The sequence below is a fragment of the Protopterus annectens genome, chromosome 1.part0 (genome assembly GCF_019279795.1).
Source record: "Protopterus annectens isolate FY-2018-M chromosome 1.part0, PAN1.0, whole genome shotgun sequence".
Lineage (NCBI taxonomy): Eukaryota > Metazoa > Chordata > Ceratodontiformes > Protopteridae > Protopterus > Protopterus annectens.
In genome coordinates this window covers 708,087,871-708,111,742 of record NC_056725.1, presented here as the reverse complement: position 1 = coordinate 708,111,742, position 23,872 = coordinate 708,087,871, and the positions used below count along the sequence as shown (strand labels likewise).

The window sequence follows — 23,872 nt, the reverse complement described above, 5'->3', positions numbered from 1 at the left end:
AGGAACGCTTGGTTAGTGACTCTAGACTTGAGGCATACCTGCATATCCCAATAAGGGAACAGTGAAGAAGATACCTCCGCTTCAAGGTAGGTTTTTTGCATTACCAATTTTCTGCACTGCCCTTTGGCTTATCTACTGCGCCCAGGGTCTTTACAAAGTGCCTGGCACCAGTAATTACATTCTGCAGACAAAGAAGCATACAAATTTATCCTTATGTGGGCGACTGTCTCATTCAAGCAGAGGACAAGGACACTCTTCAACATCTGGCGTTTGTAAAAAGGCTTCGAACATGCCTAGGGTACACAATAAACAAAAAGAAATCCCATGTGGTAGCCTCTCAAATAACTACATTCCTGGGTGCAAGCTTGAATACAACTACCCAGATGGCTTACCTTACTCCAGACAAACAAAGGCAACTGACAACATACTTCAAAGAAATGGCAACAGAAACCCAGTTATGTGCATGACAAATTCTGCAGGCTTTGGGGTTCATGGCATCCTACATTCTACTAATTCCATATGCGAGATTGCATATGAGGAAACTTCAGTGGTACCTAAAAGGTTTATGGAGCCAGCATTGTCACAGTCTGGAAACAATGATTCCTCTCATTCCCTGCCTACAGCAGGAGTTTCTTTGGTGGGCAGAGACATGTCACCAAAACAAGGGACTGTCATTCACTCTACCCCCTGCCACCCAAACCCTTACTACAGATGCATCAGACTATGCATGGGGGGCCCACCTGTCGGGGAGATGCATTCAGGGCAAATGGAGCCCAAAACAAATGCATCTGCATATCAACCAGAAAGAGATGCTAGCTGTTCAGAATGCTCTGACAGCCTTCAAGGACTTACTTCATCCAGGACAGCTACTGATGACGGACAACACCACGGTTATGTGGTACATAAGTAGGAGGGGAACACATTTGCAGACTAGCCATGGCATTGTGGAAAACAGCTTTGACTTACCCACATACATCTTCAAGCCCAATTCCTGCCAGGAAAACAAATACTCTGGCCGACAACCTAAGCAGAAATTTTATGGACCCACACGAGTGGAAACTGGATCCACAAATCTTCAGCATGTTAAAACAGAAATACGGGAGCCTTCTGCACAAGGACTTATCACAGACAAGCATGGAAAGTGGATGCCCTATTCTTCAGTTGTAAAAACCTATCAGTCTATGCCTTTCCCCCTCTGCCTCTTCTCTCCAAGGTCTTACTAAAAGTCAGACAGGAAAAAACAAAAATGATCCTAATTGCTGTGGACTGGCCTCGCTAGCACTGGTACCCAATTCTAAGGAGTGTGTCTCAGCTTCCTCCTTGGTACTTGCCTCAAATACCTCATCTACTGTCTCAGCAGAACAAACAAATTCTGCACACTCAGCTCCAAACTCTGAACCTTGCAGCATGGCTGATCATTTAATTATTCAAACACCACCTCTCAGTAAATCTGTGATGGATGTCATTTTGGAAGCCAGAAGGCCTAGTACTAGAAAATCTTGTGCTGATAAATGGAAGAGATTCTGTACTCGGAACCAAGCACAAGGAACGGACACAGCAAAGCCCAATATCCCACAAATTTTACAATATTTGACTGAGATGCTTGACAAGGGCCTTTCTTTTTCTTCAATTAAAATCCATGCCTCTGCCATCTTGGCTCATTACAACATGGAGCCTCCCCTCTTTTCTCATCCTCTGCTTAAACAATGTCTTAGAGGGGCCAAAAAACCTCCCAGAACTCCTACTCCTGCATGGGACCTCAATTTTGTGCTGGAAAAACTCACTCTGCCTCCTTTTGAACCAGCAGCTACTGCGGGTATACAATTTTTGTCTTGGAAAACAGCTTTCCTCTTGGCAATCACTTCAGCAAGAAGGGTTTCAGAACTTCAGGCTCTCATGGCTGTGGAGCCTTTTATTACATTTTACCCGGACAGGGTGTCCCTCAGGACCAATCCTTGTTTTATGCCTAAGGTGGTATCCAGTGTGGCTCTTATTCAAACAATTCACCTGCCAACATTTTACCCAAATCCGCAGAACAAGGCAGAGTGGATTCTGCATTCATTGGATGTACACAGACAACTAAGATTCTACTTAAACAGGACCAAATCTCTAAGAAAGTCTGAGCAACTACTGGTGGCATTTGCTGCAGGATCAGAGGGGAAGGCTATATCAAAGCAGACTATTTCTAAGTGGATAAGCCACTGCATTCGTTTCCTGCTACTTGCACCATGGCAAACCTGTGCCCAAGGGGAAAGGTCACATTCCACCAGAGCTGCAGCTACTTGAGCAGCCTTTCTCAGAGGAGTACCAACCAAAGACATTCTAGAGGCTTCTACTTGGAGTTCTGTTCACACCTTTACAAAACATTATCATTTGCCTCTCTACTCTAAGTCCGGGGCAGGCTTTGCCACTGCAGTTCTACAGGGCTTTATAGCCGCCCCTAATGATGTTTAGCTCCAGCCTCCCATCCATAGCTGCCCGCCATCCCCCTTTCATTCTGGAGTTTAATTTTCCTTCACTATCTTCTACAACCTATGTGGTGTATTTGCTTGTAGATGAAGGTAAAGTTTGTATTGTTGCATGTGTATGTGTGTGTGTGTGTGTGTGTGTGTGTGTGTGTATATATATATATATATATATATATATATATATATATGTATATATATATATATATATGTGTGTATAATATTAGCTGTATATACAATTTGCTACCTTTTTGGGGGCACCTGACATTTGGGGCAAGAAAAACTAAAGAAAATGGCATTGGCTGCTTGTTTTATACCTCTGACGACCTGACGTCATGGAAGAGGAGACAGCAACCGACGCAGGACCCAAGACTTCAGAATTCAGGCCGACTGAGGGCAACCTGCCAGCAGATTACCCAAATGTAATGACTGCAACAGTGAATGCGCTCTAACATCTACATTTATGGTAAGTGTACACAACTGTACTTTCTCTTAGGGTGTTCACCAAATGCTTTTCTGTATTTGTAGGACACTGGAAGGCTGCAGGAGGTAAAACTGATGTTTATCATGTTTCACTGTGGCGATAACTACTTGGGGATTCCCTTTGCTGGCAAGACTACAAGAGATTTATTCCCCTCCTCTAGGCATGGCAGTTGTCCTCCCCACTGTTGGGCATAAGGGTTGTCTGGCACAATTTTCTTTTTCTTGTTGTCAGAGCCTAATGCACCCTTTGAGTACATTGATTAGTCTGGAGCAAGAAATAAAACACCAAAGCTTAATCACCCCTTTGTGGAACTTGTTTTCATTGTCAGTGTTTCTGTTAGATGTCAGTGGCTAATACTAATGTTTGCTTAGAGTGTGGGAAGGAAATCCCTCATCGGGACTTCTGCATCGTTTGTTCTACCTAGGCCCATCCACTGCACTGTGTACTATGTTGTCCCCCACATACCTAATTCGGGAAGTGTTTGGTGGAATCACTTGTGATGTTTTTAGAGAGAGAGCCTTGATGGCCTACAAAGTCTGAGGCCGCTGCTGGTAATACTGAGACAGAGTGACTGATGGCTGCCTATTGATGTTAGGTTGTCCATCCAGGCTTGTTACTGAAAGGAGCGAGATGGGTTTGCAGTCCCTTTTGACCTCAGTGGGTGTGGCCATGCCTCTGGCGAGACTGTTCTGGAGTCACACACAGTTGGCTCCCTTGATGTGTGCGCAGGTCAAAGAAGTTAGACCATCAGATGATTCTGGGATTACTTCACAGATATCTGTTTCAGACAGTTGTGCATCAGAGGATGTTGTTCGTGTTTCACTGTTGCAGTTATTACATTTAGGTAATCCTGCTGGCAGGTTGCCCTCAGTCTGCCTGAATTCCAAAGTCCTGGGTCCTGCGTCAGCTGCTGTCGCCCCTTCCATGACGTCAGGTTGTCAGGGGTATAAAAGATGCGGCCGACGCCATTTTCTTCAGTCCTTCTTGCCCCGCGGTGCCCGAAGCAGAAGCAGTTCGCAAGTGCCGGTCGGCCGACTCCTGAGATTTTCATGTTTGAGTTTCAGATCCGAAGTCTTCAATAAAGCTAAGTACCCGGTTGGGGAAACTTTTTTTCTTGCTCCAGACCGATGTCAGAAAAAGTAAATAATTGTATTTCTTGTGGAAAGGAAATACCTCATAAGGACTTTCATTCTTACTTTATTCCTTGCCTAGGCCCTGATTACAACATTGCTGGTTGTCGGTTTTGTGCTAGATTTAACCAGTGCACTATTAAGCGTCTGTATGATTTTGCTTTAAACTATTTTGGACGCCGGTTTAATTATCCAGAAATGTCATCTGATCACCATCCGACTACCAGAGTTCACAAAAACGCAAAGAAAAAGAGAGAGATAGACAATTGAGGCCCAGCACCAACGATGAAGCTTCTCCTAAGCCAGTCGCCGGTTCGCCGATTCTCAGTGAGACGCTTTTGCAGCCCCTGACGCCCGCTACTTTAGAGTCGCAGGCCGCTACCGACTCCCACGTGGAGTCGGCCATGCTGCTGGAAACTCAAGGTATTGGAGCCTCGGATACTCTTCCTTCACATGGGTCCGGAGCCACTGAGCAGGCACTTGCCTCTGAGGGTGTATTCAGACCTAAACATCTTTACATTAAACCAACCTCAGCTTCAAAGGCAAAGACTAAAGCACCTTCTAAAGCAAAGAAACAAACTCAAGAGCCATGTGGACAGGCCTCTGTGCCCAAAAAACAGATGCTCAAAATGGCCAAAGACTTAATTACCTTGATCAGGGGTTCCCATCCCCCTCCTGATAAGAGGCCTAGGCAAGAGACTGACTATGGATTTTCAGATCGGGTTTCTATTTCTTCTGATTCCTCTTCTGATCAGGAATATTCTCTTCCCCCCTATGAGGATTCTGATGCCGAAGAAGCTATACCTTCAGCTTCTCCTCCAGAGGACTATTCTTTTGGGAAAACCTTGCATGCCATGAGGGAGCATTTCCACTGGGAGAGACCAGAGTTTTCAGAATCTAAAAAGAGGCTCAGGGATTTCCTTTTACTGCCTCACGACAGGCCACTAGCCACTCCACCTGTGTTAGATATTTTAGATGATGTGGTTTTGGAGTCTAGTCTTACCCCTGCCTCCTTACCTCCAGCTCCTGTTAAGACTGACAGATATTACAGGGTTCCTGACTCTCATAAATTCCTTTTTAAAATCCCTGCTGCAGACCCAGAAACTATTTCACAGGGTCCCAAAGGAGTTAAGGCTTCTGCTGCAAAAAACCCTACCCCCTCTGACAGGGATTCCGGGGCACTGGATAGTTGGGGAAAAAAGGTTTACACATCTGCTACTTTGGCTGTAAGGGCCTTAAGCTGTCAGTTTCATATGCTCAAATATCAGCAACATGTCATGGCATTGCTTAAACAGAAAATGTTATTAAACTCTGAATGTGCAGAAAACAAGGAAATGCAGGATTTATTGCATGCAGCTGAACAAGTTGGAAAGCATACTTTGCAATGTGGTTTTGATTCTTTGGAGGCCTCCTGCAGGGCCGCAGTTACGGGTTCTGTAATTAGGAGGCATGCTTGGTTAAAGGAACAAAATCTGCCTGATCATGTCAAAGTTAAATTATTTGATGCACCTTTACAGCATGATACTTTGTTTGGTGTTAAGGCAGAGGAGATGTTAAAGAAAGTGGAGGACAAAGCTAAATCTATGCAAACTGTCAAACATTTTTTACAAGTACAGCCACCTAGGTTTAGTAGACACTGGCCTACAATGAATTGGTCCTTTCCTGTGTCAGACGGACCTCAAAGGGGCAGATCCAGACACCCTAGATGCAGATCCCAGGCGCAAAGTTCCTACAGGTCAAAGCAATGAGGTGCTTCTACATCCAAAGTTGGAGAAGACAAGTCACAACCATACAGGAAACATTCCCAATGACTTTTCCCTGCCTGCACCAAGCACTTATCTTCTGGCAGCACCCTTAGGGGGAAAATTAGCACTTTGTCCTCAAAATTGGCACATTGTAATCCAGGACAAGTGGGTTCTAAATATCGTATAACAAGAGTACAAGTTCCATTTCCATACCCTGCCAAAGGCAAACGGCTGGCCAGATCTGCCAAAAAATCAATGGGCAGAGGCACAAAAACAAGTCTCATCCCTCATGGACATGGGGGGACATTCAACAAGTACCAGAGCAAGAGCAGGGACAAGGATTTTACTCAAGACTGTTCTTGGTACCCAGAAAGGACAAGACCTGGAGACCACTACTGGACCTATATATTCTGAACACATTCCTGAATATACCAAAATTCAAGATGATGACTTTGCAGCAGCTTCTGCCCTTGCTGGGCAAGAACACTAGGCTGGTGACTCTAGACTTAAAAGAGGCATACCTGCAGGTCCCATTCAGGCAGTTATGCAGAAAATACCTCAGATTCAAGGCTGGCTCAATGCATTACCAATTCTCTGCACTGCCCTTTGGCTTATCTTCTGCGCCCAGGATCTTCACAAAGTGCCTGGCACCAGTAATTGCATTCTGCAGACAAAGAGGAATGCAAATATATCCTTACTTGGACTACTGTCTAATTCAAGCAGAGAACAAGGACATTCTTCTACAGCATCTGGCGTTTGTGAAAAAACTTCTAACATGCCTAGGGTACACAGTCAACGAAAAGAAATCAAAACTAGTACCCTCTCAAGAGATAATCTTCCTGGGTGCAAGCTTATACAACTGCCCAGATGGCTTATCTCATGCCAGACAGACAAAGGCAACTGACTACCTATTTCAAAACGTTTGCAACAAAGGCCCAGTTATCTGCAAGAAAAATTCTGCAGGATTTGGGCTTCATGGCATCCTGCATCCTACTAATTCCATATTCAAAACTGCATATGAGGAAACTTCAATGGTACCTAAAAAGTGTTTGGACTCAACATTGCCACAGCCTGGAAACAATGATTACTCTCATTCCCTGCCTACAACAGGAGTTTTGATGGTGGGCAAAGGCTTGTCACCAGAACAAGGGACAGCCATTCATATTACCCTCAGCCAGGCAGACACTAACAACGGATGCATCAGAGTATGCCTGGGGGGGCCTACATGGCCGGAAGATGCATTCAGGGCACATGGTCCTCAACCCAAATGCATCTACATATCAATCTAAAAGAGATGCTAGCTGTTCAGAATGCCCTGACAGCCTTCAAGGGCCTACTTCATCCAAGACAGCTACTAAGACAGACAACCCCACGGTCATGTGGTATATAAACAGGCAGGGGGGCACACATTCTTACCCCCTGTGCAGACTAGCCATGACTTTGCGGGACACAGCATTAACTTACCAAGTACATCTGCAGGCACACTTCCTGCCAGGAAGGAAAAATACTCTGGCAGATGAACTAAACAGAAACCTCATGGATCCCCACAAGTGTCAGCTGGATCCACAAGTCTTCAGCGTGATAACAAGGACATGGGGATGCCCGGACATAGAGCTTTTTGCCTCCCCTCACAACTACCAACTAAAGATTCTGCACAAGGACTTATCACAGACAAGCATGGAAAGTGGACTCCCTATCTTTTGGCTGGAAAAACCTGTCAGTATATGCCTTTCCACCACTGCCTCTCCTCCCCAAGGTACTCCTAAAGGTCAGACAGGAGAAGCCAAAAAATGATACTGATTGCCCCAGACTGGCCCCGCCAGTACTGGTTTCCAATACTAAAGAACTTGTCTCAATGCCCAGCTTGGACCTTACCTCAGATACGTCATCTACTGTTCCAGCAAAACAATCAGGTCCTGCACAGCCAACTCAGGACTTTAAACCTGGCAGCATGGTGGATAATGTAGTCATACAAAACACACTTCTCAGTGAAGCTGTGATGGATGTCATTTTGGAGGCCAGAAGGCCTAGTACTAGAAAATCTTATGCTGGAAAATGGAAGAGATTCTGTGCTTGGAACCAGGCACAAGGAACTGATACAGCTGTGCCAAATATATCAGATTTTGCAATACTTAACTGAGATGCTGGACAAACGCCTATCTTTTTCATCTATTAAAATTCATGCCTCTGCCATTTCGGCTCATTACAAAACAGAGCCACCAATCTTTTCTCATCCCTTATTAAAACAGTACCTCAGAGGAGCCAAAAATTTAAGGCCTCCAAGGAGACCACCAATGCCTGCATGGGACCTCAGCTATGTCTTGGAAAAACTCACCCTGCCTCCTTTTCAGCCAGCTGCTACTGCTGATATAAAGTTTTTGTCTTGGAAAACAGCTCTGCAAGACGAGTTTCAGAGCTACAGGCATTCATGGCTGTGGAACCTTTTATCATCTTTTATCCAGACAGGGTCTCTCTGAGGACAAACCCAACATTTATGCCTAAGGTGGTGTCCAGTGTGGCTTTTAACCAAACTATTCATTTGCCAAATTTTTATCCAAATCCACAGAGCAAGGGGGAGAGAATTATGCATTCTTTGGACGTACACAGACAGCTTAGATTCTACTTGGACAGTACCAAAGTTTTCAGAAAGACAGAGCAACTACTAGTGGCATATGCTGGCATATGCTGTAAGATCACAAGGAAAGGCTATCTCAAAGCAGACTATTTTAAAGTGGATAGGCCACTGCATTCGTTTCTGCTACTTACACCATGGCAAGCCAGTGCCTAAGGGCATTAGGCCACACTCAACCAGAGCTGCAGCCACTTCAGCAGCCATTCTCAGGGGAGTACCAACCAAAGACATTTTAGAGGCTGCTACTTGGGAGTTCAGTGCACACCTTTACAAAGCACTATCATCTGCCACTCTGCTCTAAATCCAGGGCAGGCTTTGCCACTGCAGTTCTGCAGGGCCTCATATCCGCTCCTAATGCTGTTTAGCTTCACCCTCCCATCCATAGCTTTGGGACTCTACCTAAATGTAATTACTGCAACAGTGAAACACAAAGAAGATAGTACAGTTGTGTACACTTACCATAAATGTAGATGTTCGAGTGTATTTACTGTTGCAGTCCAGGTTACCCACCCGCCATCCCCCTTTTTTCTGATGGAACCTATCTTTCCTTCTCTGATTTATACAACCTATGTGGTGTATTTGCTTGTAGATGAAGGTAAAGTTTATATTGGTGCATGTAATTATATGTATATAAATTTTGGCTACCCTTTTAGGGGGCACCTGACATCTGGGGCAAGAAAAACTAAAGAAATTGGCGTCGGCCGCATCTTTTATACCCCTAACGACCTGATGTCAGGGAAGGGGCGACAGCAGCCGACGCAGGACCCAGGACTTTGGAATTCAGGCCGACTGAGGGCAACCTGCCAGCAGGATTACCCAAATGTAATGACTGTAACAGTGAATACACTCAAACATCTACATTTATGTTAAGTGTACGCAACTGTACTATTCTTAGCAGACCTAGTACGGGCCATAACCACCCATCCATAGCCTGGGCAGATGACAAATGGCACACCGAAGACTAGGCCTGAGGCAAAACATGGGAAGACTGTTTCCAGCTTGCCCCCACCCTGGGCCTTCTGTTTATCAGCCATGTCAGGCCTACCTTCAGAATCTTGTCAGGTTAGCTGAGGATCTTCTGGATTTTATATGAAATTTGTACAGCTCAGCCCTGGCAGGACATCTGCCCCAGGAACATTTAGGCTCATAGGTACGTACTAGGCTATCAGCCGGATGGCCTGCATAAGCCTAGCCAACAAGTTTGCCTGGCTTACGCCTCCCAAGAAAGTTATTTTCCTGTGCCACTGTCAGAGACACAGAAGTGATCCCCAGGATGTATTTCCTCTTTCCCATCCACTCATCAAGATTTTTCTTGAAGAGTGCTAATGAAGAACTTTACTTGACATAGATGGGTAGCCTGTTCCAGAGTATGGGAAGTCTGTGGGACAGGAATCTGTCCCTCCAGCATGTCCTGTTTATTGTGGTGACAAGGTTTAGGTCCCTAGAGCGTGTAGGTCGGAGGGATTGGGATTTCTTTTGTATAGCATGTCCAACAGCACTGGGTTTGACATAGCTTTATATATTAGGCAGAGATCACCTCAGAGTAGGCGATGTGCTACGGAGTAAAGCTGGAGTTTTTTTGAGACGGTCAGTGTAAGGCATCTGTTTGAGGCCAGTAATCCTCTTTGTGAGGTACTTGTGGCCTTTCCAGCTGCTGCAGATGTCTTGAGGTACATTCCAAAAGGGGAGTTGTACTCTATAATGGGTCTAATGTGTGTCGAGTAGAGGGGAACAATGACCTCTTTTTTTTTCCTGGATGAAAACCCTTTTATGATGAGGTATGCCACGTAAAAGGACTTCCTGACTACTGTGGCGATGTGACTTTCAAAGGACAGACTACAGTCCACTTGGGTCCCAAGGTCTCTTGTCACACATTCGGTGTTAAGTAGACTGCTGTCTATGTAGTAGTTTATGGGTACAGAGTTTTTACCAAAGGGGATTGCAACACACTTTTTGGCATTGAGCTTGAGCCCATGGCTCTGACACTAGGCATCTGTCTCAGCGAGGCCCTTCTGTAGGATTTCCACATCATTTAGGGACTCTACTACGGCTCCTAGTTTGCAGTCATCTGCAAACTTAGTTAGCCAGAGGCCTTCTGTGTTAGCCTGTACTTCAGAGAAGTAGATGCCAAACAGGAGAGGTCCCAGGAATGAACTTTGTGGTACTCCACTTGTCACTGGTTTGAGGTCAGATTTGGAGTGTGCAACCTTTACAGTGTGGGTTCTGTCAGTGAGCCAGTTGGCAAACCCATCTTTTGACATGGGGATTTATACCTAGTTTAGTGAGTTTAGCTATAATTCCAGAGTGGGGGATGGTGTTGAAAGCCTTGGCGAGGTCAAGATAGGCTGTGTGAACCACCTTACCCTCATCTGCGGCTTTGGTGACTGCCTCAAAGAAGTTGATCAGGTTCAGGAGGCATGATCTGCCTTTCACAAACCCGAACTGGGTGGGATCCAGAGTTTGGAGGTTACCAATGTCTTTGAGTTCCATGATGATAGTTCCATGGCCTTGCAGACCAGGCTTGTCAGGCTAATGGGGCGATAGTTCCCAGGATCAGTGGTGGCTCCCCCTTTGTGGAGTGGGATAACTGTTGCTGTACGCTATTAAATTGGTGCTTGGGTGGGGAGCCAGTTTGTTCTTAAGTTCGTGTAAAATGCAGCCTGGGATGTTGTCCGGTCCCATGGATGCTGTGTTTCTGGCTTGAGAGAGCAGCTTTTACCTGCATAGGTGTGATTACAGGGACTCTGCATTCTTCCTGTATAGATATAGGTCCTTTAGGGGGTGGGGGGGGGGGTAAAGTTAGCACTGAGCCTATCTGCCAGGATGTTGGCAATATCAGTTGGTTCTGTAATTTTTGTGCCGTTGTGCTGCAACTCAGAGCAGATCTGGGTATTGCCATTGAGATTCTTGACATAGCTATAGAATGTTTTGTGGTTGTCCTTAGAATCAGTGGTGATTTTGTTTTCGTAGCTAGCTTTAGAGGATCTTATAAGGGATCTCAGCTTCTTACTGAGGCTGACCAGGGAGCTCCTCCACTTGTGGGATTTTACTCTTGCAACAATTTCTTCCTTCTGTTGTACAGTTTGTTTATGGCAGGGGACCATCAGATTGGCTTCCTTTTTTTGGAGGATAGCGTTTTGGTTCTGTTTGGGATAGCACGATCCATGCACTCGTGTAAGTGCTTATAGAGTGCATTTGTGTAGGATTCAGCAGTTGTAACTGTATTGTCCATCTGCATGACTGTCATGAAGTTCACCACTTGCGTCTTAAGACACATGAAGTTGGCTTTGGAGAAATTTTTTACTGTGGTTTCCTTAATGGGGGGTGGGGGCGGGATGTGGATATCAAGGGTGATTAGCTTATGGTCGGATCATACCAATGAGGAGTTGACTTCAGGTGTGGAACACCGGTCACTCATGTTGGTAATGACTAGGTCTAGGATATTGTTGCCCCTGGTGGGGGTGTGGATAAGTTGGTCCAGGGCATTGGAGTTTATGAATTACAGAAAGCGTTGTGTGAAGGAGTTGTTACACGAGTAGTTTTCCCAGTTAATGGTGGGGTAGCTGAAATCGCCCATTATTAGGGTGTTTGTTGAAACCCTAATATTTTCCAGTACATCAAGAAAAGAGGAGTGGGAATCCTGGGGCATGGTGGCGGATCTGTAGCAAGCTACAATTTGGATTGCAGTTTTGTCCAGAGTTAGTTGCACTTGGATAACCTCGGATGCATTATGCTGAGCAACTAGCCTAGAGGTGTGGATATCCTTAATGAATATGGACACACCTCCGCCTTTGGTGTTCCGGTCCAGGTTACATGGCCGAAAAGTGTGGTATGAGTTATAGCCTGGCAGTGCAGGGGTGCTCTCTGGAGCCTAAAACCAGGTCTCAGTCACTGCACAGATATCGATGTTTTCCATTTTAAGGAGTGCCTCGGAGTGCATTTTGCGATTTTAGACTTCTAGCATTGAGTAGCATTACCCTCAGTTTTTGCTTGCCCTGTTCCTGTTACGGTGGTGAATTTTTCATTTGAACCTTGCCTAAAAAGGCACTATAGGGGCGGCAAGAGCCTTAGCCAGTATCTGGAATCCCAGGGGTGGCAGGTGCAGGCCGTGTCTGGCAAAGCATCGTGGTCCGTCGACCATGTCATCCCAAGCAGACAGATACCGGATCCCCTTAGAATGACACCAGAAGCTTAGCCAATTGTTGAAGTCAATCATTTTGTCCTTGTACTGCAGTATCATTCTGGGCGATGGCAGAATGCTACTCGGGGCTAGGGTCATACCTGCCTGGCTACAAGATCAGAGAGCTCATACATGTATTTTTTCTTGTAGTCCAGGGAGGTACGTCTCCGGTTGTTCACACCAACATGGACAATGACAGAGTCATATTTGTACTTGTTGTGGAGTGACCTGAGTGCGTGGATTATGTGACTGATTCTGGCATCAGACAGGCAGCTGACAGTAAACTTCTCCTTGTTTAGCCTGGTGAGTGGGACATCAGTGTGCATGACTATAGAGTCACCTATGACTAGTGTGTTGGATACGTTGATGTCCTTCAAGGATGCATCTGCAGGCATCACATATGGGTTGTCCAGCCTCTGGCAGCCCTTCGGTCGGCCGGATTCCAAAGTCTGGGTCCGGCGTCGGCTGATGTCGCCCTTTCCCCGACGTCAGAGCGCCTGGGGTATAAAAGCATCAGCCGACGCCATCTTCCTCAGTCTTTCTTGCTGCGTGGTGCCCGAAGCAGAAGCAGTTCGCAAGTGCCGGTCGGTCAGCTCCTGTAATTCAGCTACCGAAGACTTCAAAAAGCTAAATACCCCGTTGGGGACTCTTTCTTGCCTCAGCCAATGTCAGATAAAATTAATAATTGCTTAACTTGTAGGAAACAAATACCTCATAAGGATTTCCACTCTTACTGCCTCCCCTAACTAGGCCCAGGCCACAACGTCTCGGGCTGTTCAGCCTGTGCTTCCTTCAACCGACGCACACTTAGATGTCGGGCGGAGTTTGCAGAGGAATTTTTTGGGGCTAGTTTTGCTTACAATATGCCATCGGAGACTCCGACTTCCCATTTAATTAAGAAGCGGAAGGACAAGGACCGACACACACGGGCCGCGGTTTCGGCTGAAACCACGGCCAGGCCTACCGCAAGTGTCTCGGTCTCTGCTGAAACCGAGTCCTTGGTACTTCCATCCACCGAAACCGCTCAACCGACAACCTCGGCCCCGGAGGCCCCTGCTGAGTCGGTTATTGAATTTCCTTCAGAAACTGGTGTTTTGGAAACTTCTGACACCATTCCTCTAGACAAAACCACTCCAGCACGTGGTGCAGCCAGGCCTCCTGCATCCATGTCCATAAAGGCATTCACCAGGGCTAAAGCTGCTAAACACACAAAAAACATGCCTCCCAGGGTTATTCCTCAGGGACCCACTACAGGTTCACAGATTCTAAGTTTAGCAGAGGACTTAATTTCCTTAATTAGGGGCTCTCAGCCCCATCCGGACAGGGTCTCTCAACCTCCTCCAGACAAAAGACCCAGGGTTGAGCCCTCTGATCCCCACTCCTCAGAGGAGGACTCTGATGGCTGTGCTCTCTCGGACTACCAGGAGGAGGCCTTTTCGGCCTACGAGGATTCTGATGCAGAGGAATCTATCCCCTCGGCCTCCCCTCCTGAGGAACTTTCCTTCGGGGAGACCCTGCACACCATGAGAGAGCATTTCAAATGGCAGGGCCAGGAATTTTCTGATTCCAGGAAGAGATTAAGAACCTTTCTGCATTTACCTCAGCATAGACCTTTGGCTATTCCTCCTGTTTTGAATGTCATTGATGATGTGTACTCTGAGTCTAGCATAACCCCTGACACTCTTCCTCCGGCCCCTGCCAAACCCGATAGGTACTACAGGGTCCCGGACTCGCATCACTTTCTTTACAAAGCCCACTCTGCTGACCCAGAAACTATTTCCCAGGGCCCTAAAGGGGTTGCAGCTGCCACTGCTAAAAATCCACTCCCCTCTGAAAGGGAGTCCAGGGCTTTAGAGAGATGGGGTAAAAAAGTGTATACTTCAGCTACTCTTTCTATGAGGTCATTAAATTGTCAATTTCATATGATACAGTACCAAGAGTATTTGTTAGATGAATTGCATAAGAAGCTGCCTTCTCCTGAACCCCTAGATTGCAAATCACTTCAGGATCTGGTACATAACTCCCAGCAGGTTAGCAACCATTTCTTGCAGTGTGGTTATGATGCATTGGAAGCTTCAGGTAGGTCATCTATGACTGGTGCAGTCATACGTAGGCATGCTTGGCTGAAGGAACAATCTCTGCCAGACCATGTTAAAGCTAAGCTTCTGGATGCTCCACTGGAAAAGCAAAAGTTATTTGGCTCCACTGCTCAGGAGGTCTTAAAGAAATTTGAGGAAAAGGCAAAATCTGTACAAACAGTCAAAGATTTTCTGCAAGTCCAACCGCTAAGATTCAGCAGAAATTGGCCTGCCAAGAATTGGTCCTTTCCGGACACAGACAGATTTCAGAGAGGCAAGAACAGGCGTGCCAGAGGTAGAGGGCAAGCTAGAGGCTCCTACAGAGGACGTCAATGGCAGCCTCCCAACCAGAGAGGTAGTGCAGGACCTACAACTGCTGCACAAGGACAGACACAATGACTTCACTTTGACTCCGCCAACCAGGGCTCAATTAGAAGCACCTTTGGGCGGAAAGCTTTCTTTATTCTCAGAAAATTGGCACAGTATTACAAGAGACAAATGGACACTGCAAATAATAGACAAAGGATACAGGTTCCATTTTCACTGCCACCAAATCAAAGGGCAGAGGCTTTGAAACAAATCTCCAGCTTAATGCAAATGAAAGCTATAGAAAAGGTTCCTATTTCAGAACAAGGCCAAGGATTTTATTCCAGACTATTCCTTGTTCCAAGAAAAGAAAAGAAAAGCAATGGAGGCCTATTCTCGACTTGTCCGCACTGAATACTTATCTCATTGTGCCAAAATTCAAAATGCTGACTCTACAGCAACTCCTTCCCATGCTGGGCAAGGGGTCTTGGCTGGTAACTCTGGACCTCAAGGAGGCATACCTGCATGTCCCTATCAGACAAAGTTGCAGAAGGCACCTCAGATTTCTTGCAGGTTCAGAGCATTATCAATTCTCAGCATTGCCCTTTGGCTTATCTACTGCACCCAGAGTATTCACGAAATGCCTGGCATCAGTAATTGCACACTGCAGACTTCAGGGGATTCAAATATACCCATATCTGGATGACTGCCTTACACAAGCGGACAGCGAACAAACTTTGGTAAAGCATTTGAATTATGCCATCCACCTACTTCAGGCCTTGGGATATACAGTCAACATTCACAAATCAAGACTTGTTCCATCCCAAAGAATAACTTTTCTGGGTGCGGATCTAGACACAACCACCCAAATGGCTTTTCTCACAGAAGAAAAACAAAGACAACTACCAGATTATTTCAAGAACCTGACAAGACAAACTCAGCTGACTGCAAGGAAAATCCTGCAGGCCCTGGGTTACATGGCATCTTGCATTCTTCTGATTCCACAAGCAAGGCTGCATATGAGGAAACTACAATGGTACCCAAGGAGTTTATGGACTCAGCACAGTCACAGCTTAGAAGCTTTGATCCCACTCATTCCATGCCTCCAAAAGGAATTTCTGTGGTGGGCTCAAGCAAGCCAGTCAAACAGGGGTCTGCCCTTCAGCAAACCAATAGCCAGCCAAACCATTACAACGGACGCTTCAGACCACGGTTGGGGAGCACACATGGAGGGCAGATGTATTCAAGGACTATGGTCACAAAAGGAGCTACGCATGCACATAAACCAAAAGGAAATGCTGGCAGTGATACATGCAATCGAGGCCTTCAAACTCTTCCTGCATCAAGGCCACCTTTTAGTAAGGACAGACAACACCACAGTTATGTGGTACATAAACAAACAAGGAGGTGCCCATTCCTACCCTCTTTGCAGACTGGCAATGAATCTATGGGAACTTTCCCCTGAAACTCAATATAGAACTGCAATCACAGTTTGTGCCAGGAAAAGACAATATACTGGCGGACAGCCTAAGCAGAAATATCACTGATGCACATGAATGGATGCTGCACCCAGACATCTTCTTTCAGATAACACAATCATGGGGAAGGCCGGACATAGATCTTTTTGCCTCACACCACAATCATCAGCTGAAGAAATTCTGCTCAAGGACATACCACCCACAAGCATGGAAAGTGGACGCTCTCTCTTTCAGCTGGAGAACTCTAACAGTGTATGCATTTCCACCTCTTCCATTAATGACCAAGGTCTTACTGAAGATAAGGACAGAGCAGCCAAAAGTGATTCTGATAGCTCCGGACTGGCCAAGACAACACTGGTACCCGCTGTTAAAGAGCATGTCACGCACGAAACCGTGGCCTCTTCCTCAATGGCCACTTCTCCTGACACAGCACAATTACAAAACTCTGCATTCCAACCTGAAAACCTTGCAACTAACAGCCTGGAGAATACCTTGACTCCTTCCCAGGATAAGCTATCCAAGAGAGTGAAGGATATCTTCATGGAAGCTCACCGGCCTTCCACAAGAAAGGCATATTTAGCAAAATGTTAAATATTTCACACTTGGAACACCACAAAGGGCCTAGATGCGACAGTGATGAACATGGCACATATTCTGGAATACTTGGCAGAAATGCTCCACAATGGCCTGTCTTACTCTTCCATTAAAATTCATGCTTCAGCAATTTCAGCAGAGTACAATACTGATCCACCTGTCTTCTCTCATCCTCTCCTAAGACAGTTTCTAAGAGGATTTAAAAACATCAATCTTCCTAGGAAACCACCAGTGCCTACTTGGGACCTTAACTTCGTGTTGGAGAAACTAACACTGCCTCCCTTTGAACCAGCAGCATCTGCAGAACTACAGTTCCTGTCTTGGAAGACTGCCCTCCTTCTGGCCATAATCTCAGCAAGAAGAGTATCTGAGTTACAGGCCTTCATGGCAGTACAGCCATTTCTTATTTTTCATCAGGACAGAGTTTCATTGAGAACCAATCCTTCATTTATGCCAAAGGTGGTATCCAGGGTCTCATTAAACCAAGCTATTCACCTGCCTACCTTCTTTCCAAATCCACAAAACAAAGGGGAAAAACTTCTGCACACCCTGGACAAACACAGGCAGTTGCGCTACTACTTGGACAGAACTAAAAGTTACAGAAAAACTGACCAGCTGTTTGTAGCATATGCTGCTGGTGCACAAGGAAAAGCAATTTCCAAACAGACAATTTCAAAATGGATAGGGAATTGCATTTGTTTTTGTTACTCCTTTCATGGAAAAACTGTGCCAGCTAACATTAGACCTCATTCCACAAGAGCCACGGCCACCTCCACAGCCTTCTTAAGAGGGGTGGCTACCAAGGACATTTTAGAAGCTGCTACATGGAGCTCCGTGCATACATTTTCCAAGCATTACAATTTACCTTTATATTCCAGATCCAGAGCAGGCTTTGCTACGGCAGTCCTGCAGGGAATTTTAGCTACACCATCCTTTACATAGATCCTCCACCCCCAGATTGGCTATGGTATTCTACCCATATGTGATGCCTGCAGATGCATCCTTGAAGGACATAGTACAGTTTTGTACCTACCATAAATGTAGATGTCCGATAGGTATGCATCTGCAGTCAGGTTTACCCTCCCTCCTTCCCCTCTGTGGTATTTCTTGGGTCCTTATCCCTCTCATAGCTAGCTGGAGTCATCTATTATGGTGTATTTGTTTTATATATATATATATATATGTGCATGTTTATATTTATGTGCATGTTTGGAATTTATTGCATTTCTCCAATTTTAGCCTTCCTTAGAGGGCACCTGGCATCTGGGGCAAGAAAAACTGAGGAAGATGGCGTTGGCTGACGCTTTTATACCCCAGGCGCTCTGACGTCGGGGAAAGGGCGACATCAGCCGATGCTGGACCCAGACTTTGGAATCCGGCCGACCGAAGGGCTGCCTGAGGCAGGACAACCCATATATGATGCCTGCAGATGCATACCTATCGGACATCTACATTTATTGTAGGTTCAAAACTGTACTTTTTGCCTTATTGGCTGTGGTTGAGTGGCACACTGAGTCTGTGGGCTGTGTCTCATTTGGGTTGTGTTGGGGGTGGAAGTTGCTTGCGTTTCTGCTTTGGAGGTCTCTGTTGCTTGGGCAGATTATTATTGAGAGCCTCCGTGAATGTTTTTGTGTTTCTGTGTTTGGATTTTGGTGGTGTAGATTTAGTGAGACTATGTGATAAGTGTGGTGCAAGTGTTTACCTTCTCCTCTTGAATGTCAAGTTCACTCTTGGTTGGAGAGAGCTTTACCTTCAGTTTGGCTAGATAAGTGCATCTCTCACAGGTTGTAGTGTTGGGTGGTAAGAGGAGAGGTTTGCTGTGTACATGAGGCAATTTCTACATTGTCCCAAGATTCCCAGATTCATCAGATAGACAGGATAGAACACTGAGTGCTGACCCTTGGACATGCCTGAATAAAAAACAATTTTCCTGTAGATAAGTGAGGAAAGTGAGTACAAGAGCTGTTTTTCTCTAAGCAAGTGAGGAAAGTAAATGCAAAAACTGTTTTCCTCTAGATAATGAGGAAGGTTGAGTGCTATAGTAATTAGTAGCTTATTTAGTGCTTACAACAAGTTCTGAACAAGTGCTGAGCACGAATAAGCAAATTCAAGTGCTAAAACTAAGAATCTGTATCTGCACTAGACTAGTTACAGGAAAGAAACAAGTGCAAATGCGGGCTTTCAAATCAGAAAGTTGAGGAGATGGAAAAGATTGCCCAGATGGCCAATAACTACAATTTCTGGGCTAGAACCACTCCTTATGTGGTAGACAGGTTACCTAGTGCTTACCACTCCCACTGACAAGGAAGAAGGCTTCCCTCCAACACAGAAAGGCTTGGGGGGGCTCAGAAGCTTACATACAGTCCTGGATACAGCAAATATGTATTCGGACTGCACTAGTTTAAGGAAAGGTAGGAAACAGGCTTAGTTTTTTTTTTTTTTTTTTAATACAGAAAAGTGGAAGCGCGAGTCTTATGATTGATGTGTCGCATGTGGACCAGATTTTCTCTGGGTCGTATGCCAACTAGGTCAGATGAAACCATGCATTAGCCTCACCACCTATGGATTTTTCTTTTGGAGAGGATTTCCACAACAAATGGGAATCCCTCAGTTGATATGCCTAGGATCATCTTCAATTTAAGGAAAAAGTTGGGGAATTTCTTCTGCTTCCTGAGTACAAGCCTCTGGCTGTTCATCCATTTCTAAAGGTTGCGTATAATGTTCAAGACATTTCCTGCATCCTCACTTGTACCGCAAGCAAACACAGAGATGCACTGAGAGAGTTTTATTAACCATTTTGCCCAGTTTTTAAGGAGTAAGATCAGAGTTAAGAAGACCTTCTGAAAACTTTTTCTTGTCCAAATAAAATATGTGGACATCCAGGGAATGAACTATTCTTTAGGTTGAAGAAAAAGTAGAGTTGGATTGTTCAGTGAGTCATGGGTTGCAAGATGATATAGTATTTCTGTACCTGTTTGGCTGGTCCTAGCTGACCCTTTAGGTAGTCTAATTGCATCCAAGTAGTCTGTGCTTGTTTCACTCCATGGGAATCCCAGTGAAGTCTGTAAAAATCCTATATGATCCCTGCTCATATTCTTTGACTGCAGTATGAACACACCATCATAAGTTGTATATTTCATCCAAGGTTCCTCCAGTACAAAATATTGTAGCTCGTATTATCCAGACATGACTAGTTCTGGCTTTTGTCTGCCTCCAATCCTTGTACCTAATGGCAGTACAGTTTACAAGGTTCTCATTTCCAGGTTTTAAGCGAGAGTGTTTCCGTTAGCGTTTAATATCCAATGGAACTACCTCTTGAACACCATGCATCCTCTAGTCAAAATTCCCAAAACCTGTAAGAAATTCAAGTTGGTGGCTACACAAATGTTACCATGGACATACCTTTTTTCCTAGTTCACAAGCCGTCTTTGAGTGTTATCACAAGTTCCTTTGCCCTTGGTGTAAGGGAGACATTATCAGTGGTACCATCCATGGGATATGGCTAGAAAGAGGCCAGTCTGCACATGACTCCTCTAGAAATGAGGACATTCCCCTTCACTTTGTACTCATTCCGTGACTTCTGTTACAAGGTGGTGTTGCCATCCACACCAATATCATAGCTGTAGTTTGATGTTTGAATAGGCATTGACCAACAGATTCCCACTCCCTGTGTCAGATAGCCTTGTGAGTTAGGGCATGGCCCCTTAATTGTCCTATATTAGCCAGACATAGCCCATTCATTGCTTATTGATGCTGCATGGGTGCTTTCTTAGCCAGTCTGTAGCATATAACTATTCCATCAGTGAGGGAAGCCTTGGTGTGATCTTGTATGTATGCCTAGCCAATACTAAATAGGTTATTCCTCCTTCAGGAGAATGTCTTTGAGGTGCTTTTGTACAAGAATGGCCCTAGGGAATCCTTTACACATTTACCCTAATTTCAGCTGATCCTTGGGTTCATCCATAGGGGTATACTGAGCAGAACAATGATCATTCTCGTAGCTCCATATTGGTCTCAACAAGTTTGCTTCGACTTCCTCTTCTGGAGAAGCCTCTTTGAGGCCTATAAGAAACTTCCTGACTCGCCCACCCTGCAAACTGCACACAGACCTTCACACTGTCTGGTTAACTGTATCATCACTGCAATTTCACTGATGACCAGGGCTTCCCTTACTGAGAGACCAGATATTGAAAAACTTATAAAAACACATGGCTACATTTTTGTATGGGGGGCTACAACTAGAGATATGGATCCATTTACTACTACTATACACACTGTACTAGATTTGTCATTCTATTTTATTTATACAAGTTTGTTACTCTTCCAGTAAACTCAGTTGTCAACCAATTTAGTCTTCATTAATGGTACTGACTGTTTATCTCTGTCTCCCTTGAAAGTTTGTAAGACCTTCCTAAATGATACTTTTCTGTTGCATCCTTCTTGGGGCTTGTAGTTTTAATTGGGATAATCTTTCTTCCCTTGAATCAGCGGCTGTGGCTAGTTAGGAATTTGCGTCTTGGAAGGTGCTGTTTCTGATGTCCAACTCTTCCAGAATTTCTGAGTTGGAGGTCTTGTATCAATCCAACATGCATAATTTTTCATAATGATAGAATGTCCTTGCAAACAACTCGCTCTCTTAGGCCCAAGGTAGATACAAAAACTAATGTTAACTAATGTAAACTTGCCCGTTTTCCTTCCAATTTATTGTAATGAAGGAGAGTATTTGCTACATTATATAGCTTCTTGTAGGCAATAATACTTCTGTCTTTGTCTCTTACACCTAACCATCAGTGCACCCCCAGTGCCTTTCTTTAATAACTGGCCTCCCCCAGACTAAAGGAATAAGGGTTGCACCTGGCTGCTGGGAATGTTTTTTCCTGCTAATGATCCTTTTCCCAGTGTGTGTCTAGTCTGCTCCAAACCACTACTCGCCTCTACAAAGAGCTGATGTTATCAAGCTGCCCTGTCCCACCCTCAAGAAGCATTTTATGGCGGTTTTCTCAGTCTCCACCAGGAAAATCCAACTGTTGTGTGCCCCCATGTACATACTAGTTTCCCTGTCCACTCCCCTAATGCCTGAGCCGCTAATCAAACCTGGGTTGACTGTCTATGGCGTTCGCTAGCAATGTACATTTTTCTTCGACAGAACTAAAGCCATCAACAAAGATTCCCCTTTATGTATTTAATTTTCAGAAAGTAGTTGGGCTTTAGTTTCTGAAATTACCTTGTCAAAGTGGTTATTGGTTTATATTAAATTCTGACACCAGAGTGCAATAAATCCTTACCTTTTGAGTCTAGAACCCATTCACGTAAAGCAATGGCTACTACCTCCTGAGACAGCTACTCCAGCCTAAAATGCATCTTTGGATATTTGTGTGGCAGCCACATGGGCATCACTGAATACTTTTGCAAGACACTGTAAGCTGAATGTGCTCTTCAGGTCCAGGTCTGGCTCAGTCAACCCTCAAACCAGCATAAGTTGGCATGAGGGTACCTATGCATTATATTCCTAGCTTTACTGACCATTTTTTTTCTGTTTTACTGATTGTGGCCCTCAGCTGAATGTTAGTCGTCATGGTAATCTGACTTAGAGACCCTTGCTTTGAGGAATGTTCCCATGAGAAGCCACCCAGAATAATAACCTTGGGACTCTGTCCTTGTAGTTGATGATCATAACGTAACTCCCCAACTTGATACGAAACTTATGCACTTACCAGTAGTTTCATCTTCATGAATATACTCACCTGTACATTTTCATGTTAATTTCCTTGTTGGAGATTTGGAAACAGCCAGGTGGTTCCTTTTCTCTTATGGGTGAGCAGGGCAGTCTGCTGGGCAGACACACAAGGAAAGGGCATAACAAAATTCTAAACTGCCACAATAGATACCCCAAATGATGGCTTTTCTCGTCCACTTGTTGCTCCTGGTGATTGGGAAGGGAGCTATTGGCTGGGAGGTGACCAATGATTGGCAAGCAGGCAAGATGAACTCTTTCCCCTGCCAGAGTCCTTACAGGACCTGGAAGGCTTTCTTCTTTAGTTGTGTTGTCTGTATAGATTTGTTACACTTCCTTAGGGAGGGCTGATACCCTGCAGAGAAGGACCTTCCAGATCTTATGAATAGGAGAGAAGGGTGTGCCAGACTTCACAGACAGCCCTCACATAAAACCTAGTGGCTTTATTCTTAGTGGTAACAAAGGTACTTGTACCCATCCGGATTTACCATTAAGTTCTGTATGTAACTTTTACATTGCTTTGAAGGAATTTCTGCACTTTATTCCACATGTGGCGCATATTAGGTACACAAGTTGCATTATCATCTTTATACTTGGTAACAAACTCAAGTTAGACTGCTGTAGGTGGGGGAATTTATTCTGCTGTCATTTTTCAGTCCTACATTTCACATTGTTTTTGACAGAATTATTCAAACCAGATGTTTGCAAAGGTGCAAACTCCAGTAAAAAGAATCAGACTGACATGAAGAAAGCCCGTCTCCGAAGATCCATGCAGGAGAAGCTGTTTGCTTACTACATGAAGCATGCTGTTATAGATCCAAGGGAACAGATTCAAGCAAAGCAAGCTGCTGTAGACATCTGTACCGAGTTGCGCAGTTTCATCCACACCAGACTTCCTGACATGCCTCTTAGGGATATGTACCTTAGTGGCAGCCTGTACGATGACCTACAGGTACAATTTTTTCGTTTTATTTCAGTCTTTGAAAAAAGTGTGCAGGTTGTTAAATTTTAGCCAACTTGGTATTTTATCTGCTGCATGTCCATTA

At 44.9% G+C, this 23,872-nt stretch overlaps 1 protein-coding gene across 2 annotated transcripts in view; it reads left to right on the top strand.

Moving 5' to 3' along the window:
• Positions 1-23,872, top strand: part of LOC122794203 (mitochondrial dynamics protein MID51-like) — a 386,580-nt gene that overhangs the window by 314,216 nt on the left and 48,492 nt on the right. For both annotated transcript variants that reach the window (XM_044062422.1, XM_044062430.1), the window contains exon 4: positions 23,510-23,778. In XM_044062422.1, the coding sequence (XP_043918357.1) occupies positions 23,510-23,778 (269 nt within the window). The remainder of the gene's footprint in view (positions 1-23,509; positions 23,779-23,872) is intronic.